Genomic DNA, 19,050 nt, shown 5'->3' with positions numbered 1-19,050 from the left:
CAAAGAAGAAGACAAAGAAAATTAAATTTTTCTTACCTTGGTACGGCACGGAGAAGACAAATAAATCAATGGAAGACAGCTCTTTGCATGAGCAAGCGAAGAAGAATGCTAGAGGAGGGGGGACAAATATCCTTTAGCTTTCTCTCTTTCTTGTAGGGATAAATAATTGTCCTCCAAAGTTGATTTAATCCCCTACTTAAGGTAGGCTTAAAAAGGCTTTGGAGGTGATTTATTTCCCTTTCCTAGAAGAATCTAATTCCAAGTCCAAGTAGGAATTTGCATCAAAGTTAGAGATCTCTACACCTGCTGCCCTTTCCTGCGAGCATCCTAGCAGGTGTGGGGGCATTTATGGAGTAAAAAATAATCAAGAAAATTATGGAGGTGACACATGGGCTTTTGGGTTAAAAGGACAAAATTACCGTTGAGGCACACCGGGATTCCCACACACATGCAATGGACAATAACGGCTCAATCAAGGAAGAGTCAAAGGTGATCAAAATGGTATTTATTCAAACCCCTCTCATTACTCCTCATCAAATCCTTATTCAAAAGGTAACTCCCAAAACTTCCTATTTAATTTAGGATTAATTACCTTGTTAATTGCAAGATATTATTTCACATAATATCTTGCAATTATTCTCCCATTACACCATATAGGGTCGGCCACTCCCCTATAAATAGCCTTATTATCCTACTAAAAGGGGAAGCCATTTGCTACCTACAAACTTTTAAACACATTTTTTTTCTTCAGAATTCTAACTTCGGCATCGGAGATTCATCATGGGTGCGTGAGACTTTTGGCCTTAATCTTAGGTGTTATTATTTTGCAGGTGCATTTTCGTCAAAGGAGAAGATGACAGAAATTTGCATCCATAGATTTCATGACCAACTGCACTCATTAGTCTACCCTTCCAGCCATGGAGACATTTCCAAATATGCTCATGTATATGACTAAAGCAAGCCCCTTTGTTACGACCAACCAAGGTAGGAAAACCCAAATATTGTTCGTGCCTATCAACCCATTGCACACCCAAACCATTGCTCAAAAGGAACTGATCAAGTGACTTGACGTTCCGACTAAAACACACAACATTCTTTTGGTAATTAACCAGCTCGCCATAAGCTATTTCATAGCAATGCAGTACATCCATGATTTGTTCGCAATCCTTGGTAAAGCCTTGGCGAAAAGAAGGCTATCATCGGCAAAAAAAGGTGGCTGATGTTGGAGCACCTTGGCAGATATTAACCACGTGTAAACACCCATCAGCGACACACTTAGACAACATGGCCAATAAACCTTGGCACAAAGCAAGAAGAGATAAGGGAGCTTGGGTCGCCTTAACGAAGCCCCTGTTTTGGATGGATGTAGCCCCGCGGCGAACCATTGATCATAATAGAATATGATATGGTCGAGACACACACCATGAGTAGATCAACCCATCTATGAGGAAAACCCAAAGTTTCCAAAACTCCCATTAAGGAACACCATTCCACATAGTCATAGGCCTTACTCATGTCCAATTTGATAGCCATAAAGCCTTTTTTCCCTGTTTTCTCTTGAAGAGGAAATAAGCAACCTTAGAAGCCAAGGTTGTGTTATCAGAAATGAGCTGTCCAGGGATAAAGCGCTCTGCTGATAAAAAACGAGGTGGGAATGATTAGTTTCAAACGATTGGTCAAAACCTTGGATGTGATCTTGTAAACTACGTTGCACAAACTGATAGGGTGGAGGTGAGCCATCTCAGTTGGTTTCTTTTTGCTTAGGGATTAAAGCCATATAAGTGTAATTAATCTTCTTTAGCATTCTACCCAAGCCCAGAAATGAAAGAACAACTGAGAAAATATCTGGGCGGACGATACCCTAGAATTTTTTGAAGAACAGGGGAGGAATACCATCCTTATATGAGTTGTCTTGTCAAGAGAATGCACCCGTTACACTTGAGTTTTTCTCACTCAATTGACCGAAATAAAGGATGAGGATCCTTTTTTGTGAGGATCCCTAGGATCCTCACATCCTATATGTTCATCGTACATCGTGTGACCAACTTTCGTTGGGTACTATTTGTGTTTAATTTAAAATAAAAAATTCAAAATGATTTATGGCCGCACAACGTACGATGAATGGATAGGATGTGAGGATCCTCACAAAGAGGGTCCGGATGGGATCCAAATCCAATAAAAAGCACATAGATCATCAACATCAACAACTATACATGTAAAGGGGAACTCAAGACATCTACAAACATAAATTCAAGACCACATATACAAACCTAAAGCTAGCCACCGCCACATGTAACGGCATAGCAAAAAGCAAAATTCTAGTACTCATTTGAAAGTTTTTTTAAAATGACTAAAAGCGTTTTTAATAAAAATGCTTTTAGAATCAATCATTAATAAAAACGCAAGTGAATCCTGAAAGAAACACATACTTCAAGTACTTTTGAAACCCAAAATCATTTTCTCTAAAAGCTATGCCAGTCATTTTAAAAGTATTTTCAAAATGAACCCGTTGCTGAACCGAAAATGTGATCAGGTAAATATGGTTAGAAAATATAATCCATTCGTTACTCTTTTGAGTTCTCGACATATATATGGACCCAAAGAGGAAAAAAATTTCTTTGATGCATGACGGAATGTGACAATAGCTACAACATGTAACGTTAGAAGGTACCTGGTAGAAATGAAAAAGAATATGAACAATTTAAACGTCGGCTAAAAAAAAAGGACCTTATTGGGGAAAACTATTGATTCACTTGTATGTTACAACATTCACATACAACTTCAATGATGTTTACAGAACCAAAGTGTGAGTAGTTCTACGTATACCTCTCGTTCTACTATCTGGGTTTTATGGGTATTGCAAAGAATGATTCATCATATGGCACAAGAATCTTGACCAATCGAGCAAATTGTGATTCCAGAATTTTGGTTTTGGTTATCATGTGAATCAAAATGCAAATGGCAGACGTGCCAACCACGAGCAAAGACAACTCCCGAATTTTCATAGGGGCTGGAGTTCTTGCTCTGGTACGGCAACATTGACAGGCTTGTAGGGATTGACTGTTTGTTGGCGACGTTTCCACATAAACCAAAATCCAACAACTGCTAGTGCAATAACTAGAATTCCTAACATTGATAGAATCACCAGATAACTCCGCTGCCACCATGACCTGTTGAATTTTGGGAAGAACAAGATATTACAAAAGAGGCTACTTATGATACTGTGATCTGTATATAGATAGCTAATTCGTTATCTATATGCCAACATTCATGTGGGAGATTCTGTTTAGATTCTTGTATAGAATGGGAAATCATCACAAAAGAAATAATGTGATCTCAGACAAAAAAGACCTTAGAAAGTAAAAATAATATAACGTACCGTTTGTCCTTAGTCTCAACATTCCATCCAAGCAACTCATAAGTTCCAAACATAACAGGAAACTTCAAATGATGTTCGGAAAGCTTGGAAATTATACCCTGCAGGCAGAACAGATCATCAAGCTTGCAAACAGTTATAAACCTCGGCAATGGCACAGTCACTAACTGCAATTCATCAGGGCAAACTTACCACCGCAGTTGTATTAGAAATACTGTCAGTAGAACCTGCAGGAAATATGGCCCATCTAACGAGGGAGTCGTTTCCACTGGTAGTAAATTTCAACAAATGGACCTGAAACCATCAATTCGAAATTGACAACTTAAGGTTAAGGTGGACTTAAGCATCATAAAACTTCATTATATACAGATATGAACTTGAACTGTTAGTAAGAAATTATAAAGCAAATATCAATTGAATGTTCGCATATGGTTTTTTGCCAGACCTGTGATGTATTAACTTCTAATTCCTGAGCTATAAATTCAGCTAGTTCTGTGATGTGGGGCTTCAGATCAGAGTAGCTGATGTTCAATGACATGTCAAATGTTATTTTTCCAATTTTCTGTTCCCCTGTTCATCAAGGTTAATAAGTATTATAATTCTGTCTTAACACAAAACAAAAAAGAGGTTGCAAACAGACGTACTTTCATTTATGAAAACAGTGCAGCACAAAATCACAAAAAAAATATAAAGATAATGAGAAATAATTAACAGACTGGTGCAAAAGTAGAACTGAAGTAGAGAAGAGTGTCCACAAAAATATAATTTTCACTTTAATCTCGTTTTATAATGTATCTCCATTTTCACAATTTGATTTGGGTAAATGGAAAAGACACCTAATAACTTTGATTAAACTGCTATAACAACTACAGTATGTTATAAATAAAAGTTTACTTTAAGGTCAAGTGACAGATGAATCATCCACATCTGCGAAAAGAGACTCAGAATAGTTTAGAACCAATGTAGCATAAAAGCCTACTCAAAAGGTCGCAAGTTTACACTACCTGGAAGTGCATAAGGTGGTGCTCCATTTGGAGCTAATGTAGGCATTCCTTCTGTAGTTGAATTCTTTTCATCTGAAGCAGGAGGCATTGGCCGAGGCGAAACAGATTCGTCAAGTCTTTCCCACAACTCTGAACAATTAGTTTTCCAGAAACCAATCTTGGAATGCTCACGGTCATACGTTACAAGAGTATTGCGGACAACAATTCCTATCAAGAAAATGATTTTTGCATGACAAAATTAATTAAAAGTACTGTAAAAACCTAAACGAGACAAATTTGATACCATTACATGAAACAGGCAACACATGTACACACACACACACACACATACAAGTGGGATGGAGAACTATGGACCTTTCTAAAGCATATACCTCCAAGAAGAGTAGTTGGATCCTTTCCGTTTTTAAAAATCCCCAGGCAGTATGCACCCGGGACCTTTGAATGCTTCATAATTGATAATAATACAACACAGCAGAAAAACAAATAATTAGTGACAAAACCAATGGAAAAAGCACAAAGTTCTATAATAAAAATTACAAATCGTGTTTACATTTCCAAAAAACAACTATATTCAGAGAGGTACAGAGCTTAAACTTCAATCACTTACCCTGAATAAATAATTTTCAGGAGATAGTGTCAGCTTCTGCCCATTGCCAAATACCATGTCAACTGCTGGAAAGGTGTCTGATGGGTAGGAGATATCACTGAACCAACATTGAGAAATCATTAGAAAGAAACTTGAGCATTTAATGGTTGGACCTTACACACAATTTATTTGCACATTTAAGCAAATAAAAATTTAACTCCGCCTGTGTAAGTTTATCTTACATTGCCGGTCCCAAGCCTGGATAAAGGAGGAGGGGGAGGGCGTCAGGTAGTCGACAGCCGGCACTCCTAGTTTACGTCGAATTCTTATGGAAATGAATCTAGAACGAAATCGCGCTAAAGCTAGGGCGTCACCCGTAAGTGGCGCGCTGTGTGGCCCGAGCACAATGATAAGTGAATAAGGGTCGTTGTATCTCCATCGGCACATGGATGCAGTGTTAAATGAGCAAGAGGGCCATAGAAACTTCTTCTCGAACGACTCCACTCAAAGTTGTTTGGGAGCATATGCTCCTATCAACTTTACACATGACACACAAAAGAAGTACTTTGATCCTATTAGACGGGGGAGGTTGAAGAAGCTAGGACAGAAGGGTAGAGTTCAAGAGAGTAAAATGCGTTTAGGAACGTCGAATATAGGAACCCTAACGGGAAAATCTATAGAGGGAAGTTATGGTGAGGAGAAGGATAAATATTATGTGCCTACAAGAAACTAAGTGGGTTGGTCTTAAGGCAAAGGATCTAGAAAACTCAGGGTTTAAACTCTGGTATTCGGGCACAAATAGAACGACAAACGGTGTTGGCATCATCGTGGACAAGACTTTGACACAAGATGTTGTAAATGTTAAGAGGGTAAGAGATAGAATCATGACAATCAAGATTGTAATAGGACAAGAACTCATCAATGTGATTAGTGCGTACGCACCTCAAGTAGGGTTGGATACGAGTTCGAAAGAGAAATTTTGGGAAGACCTTGGAGACTTGGTGCAAGGAATTGCTCAGACGGAGAAGTTATTTATAGGAGGAGATTTAAATGGACACGTGGGCAAGGAGACAGGCAACTATGGAGGTTTTCAAGGTGGCCATGGTTTTGGGGAGAGAAACAAGGATGGGGAAGCTATCTTGGATTTTGCAATGGCATATGGTCTCTTCTTAGCCAACACCTTCTTTAAGAAGAGAGAAGAACATGTGATCACCTACAAGAGTGGGTCGTCAAAAACACAAATAGATTTTCTTCTAATGAGGAAAGGGGATCGTATAACTTGTAAGGATTGCAAAGTTATACCGGGAGAGAGCTTGGCTAATCAACATCGCTTGTTGGTGATGGATGTACATATCAAAAGAGTGAGAAAAAAGAACAAGACTTGGAAGTGCCCAAGGACTAGATGGTGGAATCTAAAAGGCGAAAAACAAGCCATTTTCAAAGAGAAAGTAATCACCCAGTGTGTGTGGGATAGAGAGGGGGAAGATAGCCAAAGGTGGGATTCCATGGCTAGTTGTATCCGAAAAGTAGCAAAAGAGGTATTAGGAGAGTCCAAGGGCTTTGCTCCACACCAAAAGGAATCTTGGTGGTGGAATGAGGAGGTACAAACAAAGGTGAAGGTTAAGAAGGAATGTTGTAAAACCTTATACAAGGATAGGACCGATGAAAATGGTGAAAGGTATAGAAGAGCGAAGCAAGAGGCGAAGAAAGCTATGAGAGAAGCTAAGTTAGTGGCTTATGATGATATGTATAAGCGACTAGATACCAAAGAAGGAGAGTTGGATATCTATAAACTAGCTAGAGCAAGGGAAAAGAAGACAAGGGACCTAAACCAAGTGAGGTGCATCAAGGATGAGGATGGAAAGGTTCTTGCTACAGAGAACGCGATCAAAGACAGATGGAGAGGTTATTTTCATAATCTTTCAATGAAGGACATGAAAGGAGTACTTCTTTAGGGGAGTTCAGTAACTCAGAAGAGTGTAGAAACTACTCATTTTATCGTCGAATCAGGAAGGAAGAAGTGGTTGTAGCTTTGAAGAAGATGAAGCATAGAAAAGTAGTGGGCCCAGATGATATACCGATCGAAGTGTGGAAAGTCTTGGGAGAGACAAGTATAGCATGGCTCACTGACCTTTTCAATAGGATTTTGAAAACAAAGAAGATGCCAAATGAGTGGCGAAAGAGCACTTTGGTGCCTATCTACAAGAATAAGGGCGACGTACAAAATTGCATGAACTATAGGGGTATTAAGCTAATGAGTCATACAATGAAGCTCTGGGAGAGAGTCATTGAGCATAGATTGAGGCAAGAGACACGGGTTTTGGACAACCAATTCGGGTTCATGCCAGGGCGCTCAACCATGGAGGCAATCTATCTCTTACGAAGATTGATGGAAAGATATAGGGGGGAAAAAGGATTTACACATGGTCTTTATAGATTTGGAAAAAGCGTATGATAGGGTCCCAAGAGACATTCTCTGGAGGATTTTGGAGAAGAAAGGAGTACGAGTAGCATATATCCAAGCTATAAAGGATATGTATGAAGGAGCAAAGACTGCCGTAAGAACTCATGAAGGACAAACCGAAAGCTTCCCCATAACTATAGGATTACATCAAGGCTCATCCTTAAGTCCTTACCTTTTTGCGTTAGTAATGGATGAGTTAACAGGACATATTCAAGATGATATTTCTTGGTGTATGCTTTTCACAGACGATATATTGTTGATAGATGAAACTCAGGAAGGGGTAAATGTGAAGCTTAACTTTTGGAGAGAAATGTTGGAATCTAAAGGTCTTCGCCTAAGCCGATCAAAGACAGAATATATGGAGTGCAAGTTCAGTGCAAATGGAGGCCAAAATGAGTTAGGGGTGAGGATCGGAGATCAGGAAATACCAAAGAGCGATTGCTTTCGCTACCTAGGATCTATCTTGCAAAAGAACGGAGAATTAGATGGAGATCTCAACCATAGAATACAAGTTGGATGGATGAAGTGAAAGAGTGCATTCGGCTTGTTGTGTGACCGCCGTATGCCACTGAAGCTCAAGGGAAAATTTTATAGGACTGCAATAAGGCCGGCGATGCTGTATGGCACAGAATGTTGGGAGGTGAAACATTAACACTTACACAAAATGGGTGTAGCAGAGATGAGGATGCTTCGTTGAATGTGTGGGCACACGAGAAAGGATAAGATTAGGAATGAGGATGTCCGAGGTAAAGTAGGAGTAGCCGAAATTGTAGGAAAGCTGAGAGAAAATCGGTTACGGTGGTTTGGACATGTGCAAAGAAGGCCTACTGACGCTCCGGTTAGAAGATGCGACTACGGGATAGAGGTTCAGGGCCGAAGGGGTAGAGGAAAACCTAGGAAAATTTTGGAAGAGACTCTAAGAAAAGACTTAGAGTACTTGGATCTAACGGAGGACATGACACAGGATCAAGCACAATGACGTTCTAAGATTCATATAGCCGACCCCACTCAGTGACTTGGATTTTTCAAGTCTCCAACCGAGAAGTTTTCCTCATTCGAGAAATTAAGGGAATACTACCTCAACCTATATGCTTCACTCACAAAGCTTCAACATACAAGCTTCAACAAAAGAAAAATTCAAAGAACTTAGTGAAGAAGGCTTTGGTGTATTTAACACAATACGTTGAAATGAAACAAAGCTTATTTATTGATATCTCCGATAAGTTACAAATATGTACATATACATGAGTCAAAATAAACAAACAAGAGGGGGCCTTCACAAAGGTTGTTTAGGAGAAGTCTCAGCAGTCGATAGAAGGCACTAGAGGGTGATCACTCGAAGCCTCAGTACTGAACAGAACCCTAGAAGGAAGAGGCATCGGAGGCTGATCATTTGGAGCTTCATTACGTGGTACAGCCCCAGAAGATGAAGGCAATAAATGCCTTTAGAACAAACCCACAAACCTCTGATGATCAAGTAAAATCAGACCATCAGATTCCTTCATCTAGTCAAGCTTCCTCTTCATGTTTGTAGCATAGTCATGTGCGAGCCTGTGCAACTGTTTATTCTCATGCTTGAGCCCTCTAATCTCCTGCTTAAGACTCATCACTTCAGCCGCCAATGATTCAACTTGGCGGGTTCGAGCAAATAGGCGTTGGGCCATATTCGACACAGAACCTGCACACTGAACACTGAGAGCTAGAGAATCCTTAACAGCCAACTCATCAGACCGTTTGGAAAGAAGTCTGTTATCTTTGGGAGTGAGAATGTTCCTGGCCACCACCTCAGTGGTCATATCATTCTTTATCACGGAATCCCCAACAGTAAGAAGACCAGTAGGGGATAAGAAGGATGGGCGCCATATGTTGTCTGGAGAAGGCGCGGCTGCCTCTTCACCAAGGTTTAAGTCAAAACGACGGTCGGAAGGGCCAGACATTTTCAAACGTGTTGAAGAGAGAAGAGGTCGGACAAATCAAGATCTTATAAGTGCAAGAAGGGAGCTTCTACTGGTGGAGATTCACGTGTGCTTTGGAACTTAATGCCAGCCTCTATAAAAATCTGCACTCGATGGAGATTCAGAAATCGAAGAGGCGCCTACTCAGAAATCGAAGAGGCGTTTGCTTTCTCAAAAGCTGGGCTGCTCAGAGACCACAAGGGCTGATCTCAGAGATCGAAGAGGCGTTTGCTTTCTCAAAAGCTGGGCTGCTCAAAGACCACGACGGCCGATCTCAAAAATCGAAGAGGCGCTTGCTTTCTCAAAAGCTGGGCTGCTCAGAGACCACGAGGGCCGATCTCAAAAATCAAAGAGGCACCTGCTTTCTCAGCCTTGTCAGCACCTGTCACATGCACACTCAGCTTTGCGGAAATTACGGGCAATCTGTCGAAGATTTCTGGTGAAGTAAAAAGCACGTGAATCTTACTGTTTAATCATCCACTTTCCACACGTAACATCAGCTCATGGGTACCACAGATAACTTTGCCAAAGATCTCTGACAAAGTTTAGACACGTGAAGCTTGCAACTCCCACTACATCGCTATGACCAAGAAGGGTAAAAGAATAGCAAAGAAACAGCACTAACAAAGTTTAGACACATAAATTTTGAAGGTTTAGCTACCGTATTATTACCCACAAGGGTAAAAGAACAACACCACTACTGGATAATTGGAAAGTCCCTGTGTGTCAACCTCTGTGCTCCGTGGCAAGGTAGACTAGCAAAAATGCCCAACCTTTACTCACAATCGAGAAAACACTCCCAACAAGATTGCTTGCTCCAAAATCGAAGAGGTACCGCCCTCCGAATCTCGAGAGCCAAACTCCCAACAGGATTACTTTCTCAAAAATCGAAGAGACACCGCTATCCGAATTTCAAGAGCCAGACTCCCAGCAGGATTGCTTTCTCAAAAATCGAAAAGGCACCTTCTCCGAATCTCGAGAGCCAGATCCCCGACAAGATAGCTTGTTCGAAAATCGAAGAGGCATCGCTTTCTCAACTTCGAGAGCCAGATCTCCTTGGATAAAGCTTGTCTGTAATCTTCACACGCAACATCAGCTTTCCAGATACCACAGACCACTTTTTCAAAGTGCTCTGACAGAGTTAAACATGTGAAGCTGGCAGCTCCCACTACAGTGCTATGACCAAGAAGGGTAAAGGAATAGCATTAGTACTTGTTGTTAAGGACTGACTGCCTGCAACCCCTTACCTGATTACTTACTTGGCATTGCTCTTGAGTACTCATCTTCAACATCTTATGCTTCCAGAGAAAATACCACATCTGCCTGAGGAACAGATAGGGCAAGTGAGAAGGATACAAGGAAGTATGTGGAGACAAGCATAACAGAACACGTGTCGATACTTCCACTACTTTGTCAACAGCAAAAGTATCACATATCAGCAGGGTCGAACGTACTCTAGATTTGATAGACTTGTTTTGACCCTCAAATTCTTCAGTCGGCCTTATACTCTGGAGGTAACCAGAAAACCCTCCAGCCCAATTCAAGAATAAGCTTGTGGAAAGTTACTTCTTCAAAAGCAAAAGTATCTCATATCATCTCTTCTCATTTTCTTCTCTTTATCCTTCATGCTGCCTGCAAGATAAGGAGAATGAAAACAATTAGCCGGAACTCGAAATCAAACTTCTGATCTGGGACTGATTGCTTGGAGCTCTGATTGCTTACCTTGTCTGTCACCTCTTTCAGCAGATCCCCTAGCTCGGCGACTTGGGGGACTCCTACTACATGGTTTGTATCGCGCTTGACCAAGCCTGAAATTACAAGCTTCAAGTGAAATTGATACATTAACTTGTGCATCTCCACCAGTTAAAGATACCACCCCTGGACGGAGGAAGAGTACTTCCAGAGAAGATGCCACATCTACCTACGAGACAGATAAGGCAAGTGAAGACGATACCACACTTCGATACTTAGAAGTTTCGTGATTACTCAGCGGCTTGGATCTTGCAAGTCCCCAACCGAGTAGCTTCCTCTCCAACCAGGAGGCCAATCACAGAGCGACACGTGTCGACATCAGAAGCAAATCATAGCGCGACACGTGTCAACATCGAAAGTCAATCACAACACGACACGTGTCAATGTCAGAATAAGGCTAGAAACTCTCTTCTATTAAAGGAGATCATTCTCCCAAAATATTTCCTAATGCCATTTGTACTAAATCATTCACTTGTACCCACTAAAGGAGAGTTTGAACCTATGTACTTGTGTAAACCCTTCACAATTAATGAGAACTCCTCTACTCCGTGGACGTAGCCAATCTGGGTGAACCACGTACATCTTGTGTTTGCTCTTCTGTCTCTATCCTTTTACATACTTATCCACACTAATGACCGGAGCAATCTAGCGAAGGTCACAAACTTAATACTTTCTGTTGTACCAAAGTCCTCACTGATTTTGTGCATCAACAATCCTTAAGTCCTTACCTTTTTGCATTGGTAATGGATGAGTTAACAGGACATATTCAAGATGTTATTCCTTGGTGTATGTTTTTCGCAGACGATATAGGGTTGATAGATGAAACTTAGGAAGGGGTAAATGCGAAGCTTAACCTTTGGAGAGAAGTGTTGGAATCTAAAGGTCTTCGCCTAAGCTGATCAAAGACAAAATATATGGAATACAAGCTGGATGGATGAAGTGGAAGAGTGCATCCGGCGGGTTGTGTGACCGTCGTATGCCACTGAAGCTCAAGGGAAAATTTTATAGGACGACAATAAGGTCGGCGATGCTATATGGCACAGAATGTTGGGCGGTGAAGCATCAACACGTACACAAAATGGGTGTAGCGGAGATGAGGATGCTTTGTTGGAGGTGTGGGCTCACGAGAAAGGATAAGATTAGGAATGAGTGGGTTGGACATGTGCAAAGAAGGCCTATTGACGCTCCAGTTCGAAGATGTGACTACGGGACAGAGGTTCAGGGCCGAAGGGGTAGAGGAAGACCTAGGACAACTTTGGAAGAGACCCTAAGAAAAGACTTAGAGTACTTGGATCTAACGGAGGACATGACACAAAATCGAGCGCCATGGCGTTCTAGGATTCACATAGCCGACCCCACTTAGTGGGAAAAGGCTTTGTTGTTGTTGTTGTTGTATTTAAGCAAATAAAAATTTGAAAATGTTGATTTTACATTTGTGGCCTCAATACAGTTTCTTATAATTTGGTTTTCACTAGAAAAGGCATTTAAATTATCTGAACCATTTAAACTTGTATACCTTCCAGCAGTTGAAAAACATATATCGTTATAATTTGGATCAGGGCCACGGATTTGCTCGAGGGAATTAAGCTCTTTCATGATCTGCACACATGCATACCAGGGAGAAAAAGAAGTAAAAACAATAAATTTTGAGACCCTGATAATACTCTGATTGTGCACTCAATGAAAAAAAGAAATTGAATAATACGATGAAATAAATGATAACTAAACCTGCATGCAGCCAGCCAAAAATAAACAGGAAGGAATTTTCAGATAAACCAAAGTGTTTCATATGCTATGATTCATTTCAAATGAGGAAGTGCAAGTATTCCACCCTAACTACAATGAAGTGTACAATGTAATTTCTAGTTGATTTAATTATTTCCATTAACTCAGACCAGATCGTCCTTTCTGTCAGTTCTAGTTGACCAAATGCTCATTTACTTAAAATTCAAAAAGTGAATTTTCAATCATTATCAATTAGAAATAATTGCAAGGTATCATCTAAAAGATTGAGTATTAGTAAAAATATTGTATTATATGGTCTTGTATGAAGATTAAGTCAAAATTTAATCTAAAGGGCAGAAAAATCTTACAGCATCCTTAAATGCAAGAAATGCTGCTTCTGGTAGGTATGCATATGTTGTACCACTGTCCAAGACTGTTCCATGTTTTCCATCAAAGACATTTGGATTCAAAGGCAATCGCTTTCCCGCGACATGCATCTCCTTCAAATCAATATTGTAGTATGGACTGTTGCCATCCCGAAACTAGAGTAAATGTGTGAGATGTATAGATTGTAGTTTTTAGGAAATTGGACATTTTGCAATCTATGTAAGATAAATTTTTCAAAACCACACACCTTCGTACTGGGTTTGAATGAGTGAAGACCATGTCTGATGGGGCTGAAAAACCACCAAGAACCATTGCACCTCCACCAATGTCCATTCCACCATAACATAATGAGAAAGAATCACTTATTACACTTTTATCAACTAGTTGGTCAACCACACTAAGATCACCACGGCCCAATCCCATTATGCCATCAGCAGGCTGGCTGTAAAGGTCACCAGTTTCAAAATTTTCACAACCGAAAACTGCACGTTGAGGTGGTAGTTCACTTTGATTGCCAAATGATATAAGATCCTCACCAAGCACCCCACTGCTACTACTCATTTCGGCATATTGCCTCTCGTAAATACAATTCACCCTCTGATTATCACAATTGCAATCTATGTTGCATTTGACAGCTTGGTAAGTGTTCGAGGCTTCTGGATCAAATTTGGGGTCCTGATGGAAAATTAAAAACAGAACATTAACAGAGTTTAAAACCTGAAATCTATCGAGTTTCCCCTGCATACAAAAGGTACTAAGTATTCAAGAAACTTTTACTAAACAGAAATAAGCAACTTCAAGGTTGTTAATCTGACTATTGTATTTGGTTATAGAGTGATCATGATCGACTGCCTTCACCCAAAAATAGTCCGCTGAGTCTTCGGTCTAGTTTTTCCGTGTGATTATGTAATATCTTGGGTTATGTTTCTTAGCCTTAACAAGGTGAGCATCATTTACATTAGCCTCATTACTCAGTGTAAGACTAAGATCTGATGAGAGACTCACAATGTAGCTAGCTGCAACTAACGGCTTTGAAATCAACAGAAGACCCTACATCAACATTCCTATTTCGCATCACTACATGAACGTTTCCAGAGTAGAGAAAATTCAGTAGTGGATGAAGAAATTACCTGGTGTCTGCCGCACTGTTTGCAAGAAGAGCAAGGTACATAGGTCACAGTGCTCCCGGTATCCACAATTAGAGCAAACTTCTGCGGAGGCGTTCCGATCCAGAGCCGCGTTGTATAGTACCTGTCTCCGCCGCCACCACCACACAAATTTCAATCCCAATCCAAAAATTACCGATCATAAACTCAAACCGAAAATTAAAAGGAGAAATGTAGCGTACCCGTTGCGGAGGAGATCGTCGTAGAGGCTCATGCGGGCATTGGGCCGGCTGAGGGACTCCGATCTCCCGAGGAGGCGCCGAGGATTGGATAACGATGAGGTCCGGGACGACGAATTGGGAGTGAAGTGGTAGAGAGGTAAGACCATGGCTGGGAGTGAGTGGAGAAGGGGGGCGGGGCTGCTGGGATTGGGCGAGACCAGACACAAAAGCTCCATCTCTAAGAAGAATAGGAGGAGGACGGCGGAGGTGGGGAGGTGGAGCGGTGTTGCTACCATTGGTGCAGCTGGAAAATGAGGAATGGTGGCGGAGATGCCAGATCAGAAATCGAGTGGAAAGAAGAGAGCTTTTTGAGAAGGGAGGGAAGAGGGAAGCCAACGTGGTCGTGCACAACACCAAATTTCGTTTTTTCAGTTTCTGACCAAATTAAGATTACTCACATAAAAAAAGAGAATTTTTATTTTGTTTGTTAGTAATTTTTTAATTTATGTTTGTTTGTTTGAGTTGGACACTTAAACCGAAGTTGATTGATCAACGACTTTTTCTGGAATATATATATATATATATATATATGAAAAGATACTCATGAGCGAAAATATCCTATTTTATATTGTAGCGATATTAACAAATTTTAGAGATTGACTACAATATGTATTAGATACTTCCCAAATCACCGAGTAGCGATTAACTATAATCAATGAGAGCTCTCCATTTCTCCAGCTCGAAGCCCACTTGCTCAAGGACATGGGGCAACACTGCAACAACGTTCGTAGTGTCCCACATCAACCACGGACAAGAATGGCGACTCTCCTCACGTATAAGAGGAGACTCTTTCCCATAATCAAGCTCTTTTGAATCTTAGGACCCCTAATCCAAGCTTAGTCCTGTACTTATACTTAAATCATTGTAACATGTAAACACTACATTATTAACAAGAACTTATATACCCTCGTGGATGTAATTCTAAGTTGAATGAACTACGTACATCTCATGTATACTTCTCTACCCTCACCTTTTTATATATCACCATTACTTAGCGACTAAAGCACCCTCACAAAGGTCACTTTACTAACCTTTGCGTTGACTCAAGGTCCACCTCAATATCTAGCATTCTCTTGTTACGTAAACACCACAAAATCTTTGTTATTAGTGAACCACGGTGATCAAAACAACCAACAAACAAAGAAAGTTTGAACATACAAAAGAAAACATGTACACAGGAAAGGTAAATTTGGAAAAGAAAAGGACACATGGTGACGTGTATTAAATTTTGGAATTAAAAAAAGTAGGGATTTTTAAATCCCACAAAAAGTTGGATGTTAATCTCATTAAATGGGGTAATGCTAAGGAGACTAAATTTATATATAAAATTTTGAAAGCTAAAGAACATGAAAGTTGATGATTGATTTATTATTTAAACGTTGATAAACATATTCATTCTTATTGGAGATACTTCATTTAATTTGCAAATTTAGTTTACTAGCATTACCTCATAAAATAATATCAAAGTTAATTTTGAAAGGAAAAAAGACAAGTGTGAACACATTAAATTTGGATTTGAATCAAAAGCTAAAAACAAAGCAAGTAACCCTCTACTACAGTGATGGAGAGCAGCGTTGTCTTTGCACCACAGCATGGCGTGACCGTGATACCCCGTCACTTCCCTAATTTAATATCTAATTTATTTTAATTAGTTTTTTTTTTTTTTTGTAAATGAAAAATGTTAAATGTTGATTTCCCACTTAATTTTTATAGTTTATTTATTTATTTTTTAACGAAAGGTACGATATTCATTAAGATGCGAAAAACCACAAAGTGAGGATAGGGTGCATACATAGGCTTCGATAAAAATCTTGCCGCGACTTTTAGCGGAATCAAAGAAAAAAAGAACGTCCCGCACAAACAAACTAAAGTTAGCCATCCTCACAAACCAAATCAAATAATACATTTTAATTTGAAAAATCTTCAAATAGCGCATCCAAAATTAATCCCGAAGGTTCATCACGCCACACAATCTCCTAAGCACACCCTATTCCAGCACGTGCAAGTCTGTGAGCAACTTGATTTGCCTCCCTTCTAATATGGCATGGCTTCGCATGAGAAAAATCTTTGAAGAAAGACCAAATATCATTAATTATAGGACCTAGAGGAGATGTATCTTCTCCTTGGCCATTCCTGGCTGCGATGGTGATGACTGAATCTCCTTCGAAGATACGATTATACCGATGCCAAATTAAAACATACCAACGCAGATATGATATGTACCCATGTCAATTTGAAATGTACAAATATATCGTCTAGAAATGTACTTTTGATGCTAATATGAAATGTATCCATGCCAACTTAAAACTTACCAACATATCGGCTAGAAACGTCTCAATACTAAATGGAAACATACACAATACCATCTACCACTAGAATCTATTTTCCAAATGTACCATAGTACGAATACTCAAATCAAGAGGTTTGCATAAAATGAAAATAGAAAGGGAATGAACATGACTCACAAAGGAGGACGGAAGAGTATCAACTAACAGCAAACAAATGGCACAAAAAGATTGTGGAATGGTCATGAAAGAAGATGACATAAATATATATCACGTTAGAAGCATAAATAAATCAAATTTGATATGTTTTAGATTTTTAAAACATACGTCTACTAGATTCTAGAAGATTTGGATAATTATTAACTAATTGGTACATTATATATGGCAAATTGTGTAATTTTATTTTAAAAATGCTGTAAGAAAAGTTTAATAAAAATTCTAAAAAATATAGATGTTTAATCTAACAAATAGAACAACGAAGTATTTAAATCTAAACGCCTTCATATATTAAAATTTGGCAGCAAATAATTCTCGCGGGTCAAGTAATTAAAGGCCCAGGTTACGCCAGATTCTAGCAGAAAAAGAAGTATATATTCTAGGGTTTAAACTCCACCCTCAAATATAACAATAGGAGAGTAGGAGAGTTGTTTCAGGGGTACAAAATCTAGATAGCAATGCCGTCCTTACGTCGTATCTCATGGCAATCCGACGGAGCGTGAAACTGTCTTCCTTCTTCAACATGCGACCTCTTTCTCCTCCTCTTTGACCCTCCTCTATTCACAATAGCAGCATACAAACTCTTACCACCTCTACGGCTCCTCCGGCAACAAAAACGGAGCTCCAAAATCCATAAGCATCCAAACCGACGTCGGATTAAGAATCACAAGCAGTTGTTTCTCACTCAAGTCCAAGTCCACCGCCGACCTCAACTCCCTTGCCTCTGATATCGTCCCTCTGGTCTTTGCTGACCGATCTCCCAGAGGCGGGCCTTGTTTGTCCTTTGTCAATGGCCTCTGGGTGGACTAGTCAACCCCTCTCAAGCCTTGTTTCAAAGAGGTGGTGGACAGTTTTTACAAGGCGGCTCGAAAAGAAGTCGATTTCCAGACCAATGCCGAAGAAGTGAGAATCAAAGTGAATTTGTGGGCCAAAAAGGAAACTAGGGGACTGATCACAGAGGTTCTTCCTTTTGGATCGGTTAACAACATAACGAGGCTCATCTTTGGGAATGCATTGTACTTCAAAGGAGTTTGGGATGACCAGTTTAATGCATCAAAAACAAAGAAGTACGACTTCTACTGTCTCAATGGCAAACCATCGGTTAAGGCACCTTTCATGACCAACTATCAGCACCAATATGTTAAAGCCCTTGACGGCTTAAAAGTCTTAAAACTCCTATACCAAAAGGGAGATTCTCCATGTGCTTGTTTCTTCCGCATGAAAAAGATGGGCTGCCAGCTTTGGTTGAGAGGGTTTGTACTGAGCCCGGCTTCTTGGATCACCATCTTCCGAACACAAGAGTTAGTGGGTGACTTCAGAATTCCAAAGTTTAAGATTGCTTCCAGTTTTGAAGCTTCCCAAGTTCTCAAGGAATTAGGGCTGGTGTTGCCTTTCGAAGTTGATCCATATAATGGAGGTAATTTGACAGAGATGGTGGACTTACCTCCGGGTGAGGTCCCCTTGGTTTCAAGTATATTTCATAAATCCTTCATCGAAGTTAATGAAAATGGATATTTCATAAATCCTTCATCGAAGTTAATGAAAATGGAGCGGAAGCTGCCGCCGTTACTTTCTCCTCAAAGGTGGCTGGGTCATGCCGCCCTTGTCATCGTCCAAAGCCGATAGAGACTTTGTGGCAGATCACCCATTCTTGTTTTTTATCAGAGATGAAACGACTGGAGCGGTGTTGTTCATCGGGCAGGTGCTTAATCCGCTTCAAGTCTGACTGTTACTGGAGGAGGAGCGATGCCGTTCCTGTCGATTCAGTTCTGATTTACCCGCTGAAAATAAGTTGTTTAAATTTGAAGATCCTTATTTAATCCAATTTCATCGTCGATACAGAAGTTAGTTTGGGGGTGGTTTAATCTTTAACATGCATTGCAAATTTGCAATAGCTTGTTTCTAACTTTCTG

The 19,050-nt window shown here is 40.1% G+C and overlaps 2 protein-coding genes across 3 annotated transcripts; one reads left to right on the top strand and one right to left on the bottom strand.

Annotated features, from left to right (window-relative positions):
• Positions 1-2,708: 2,708 nt before the first annotated feature.
• Positions 2,709-15,039, bottom strand: LOC103416056 (aspartic proteinase 36-like). Of its 2 annotated transcripts, XM_029094765.2 has the most exons (13): positions 14,598-15,024; positions 14,380-14,500; positions 14,255-14,299; positions 13,497-13,924; positions 13,231-13,387; positions 12,654-12,736; positions 4,988-5,084; positions 4,752-4,824; positions 4,381-4,587; positions 3,822-3,946; positions 3,569-3,670; positions 3,380-3,477; positions 2,709-3,170 (listed from the first exon to the last, which is right to left on the bottom strand). In XM_029094765.2, exons 1-13 carry the CDS (start codon positions 14,870-14,872, stop codon positions 3,002-3,004), a joined length of 1,980 nt encoding a protein of 659 aa, XP_028950598.2. In that variant the 5' UTR covers positions 14,873-15,024; the 3' UTR covers positions 2,709-3,001. The 2 variants fall into 2 exon arrangements, with proteins under 2 accessions (XP_028950598.2, XP_028950599.2); XM_029094766.2 differs by lacking the exon at positions 14,255-14,299 and having other exon boundaries at positions 14,598-15,039.
• A 765-nt stretch (positions 15,040-15,804) lies between these two features.
• LOC103425148 (serpin-ZXA-like) lies at positions 15,805-18,763 on the top strand. Its single transcript, XM_070812837.1, has 2 exons — positions 15,805-15,819; positions 17,948-18,763. The coding sequence occupies exons 1-2, from the start codon at positions 15,805-15,807 to the stop codon at positions 18,761-18,763; spliced, it is 831 nt and encodes a 276-aa protein (XP_070668938.1).
• Positions 18,764-19,050: the final 287 nt, after the last annotated feature.

Source organism: Malus domestica, chromosome 15, assembly GCF_042453785.1.
Source record: "Malus domestica chromosome 15, GDT2T_hap1".
Taxonomy (NCBI): Eukaryota; Viridiplantae; Streptophyta; class Magnoliopsida; order Rosales; family Rosaceae; genus Malus; species Malus domestica.
Note: the sequence above shows the minus strand (reverse complement) of the source record. Positions and strands in the feature narration are given on the sequence as shown.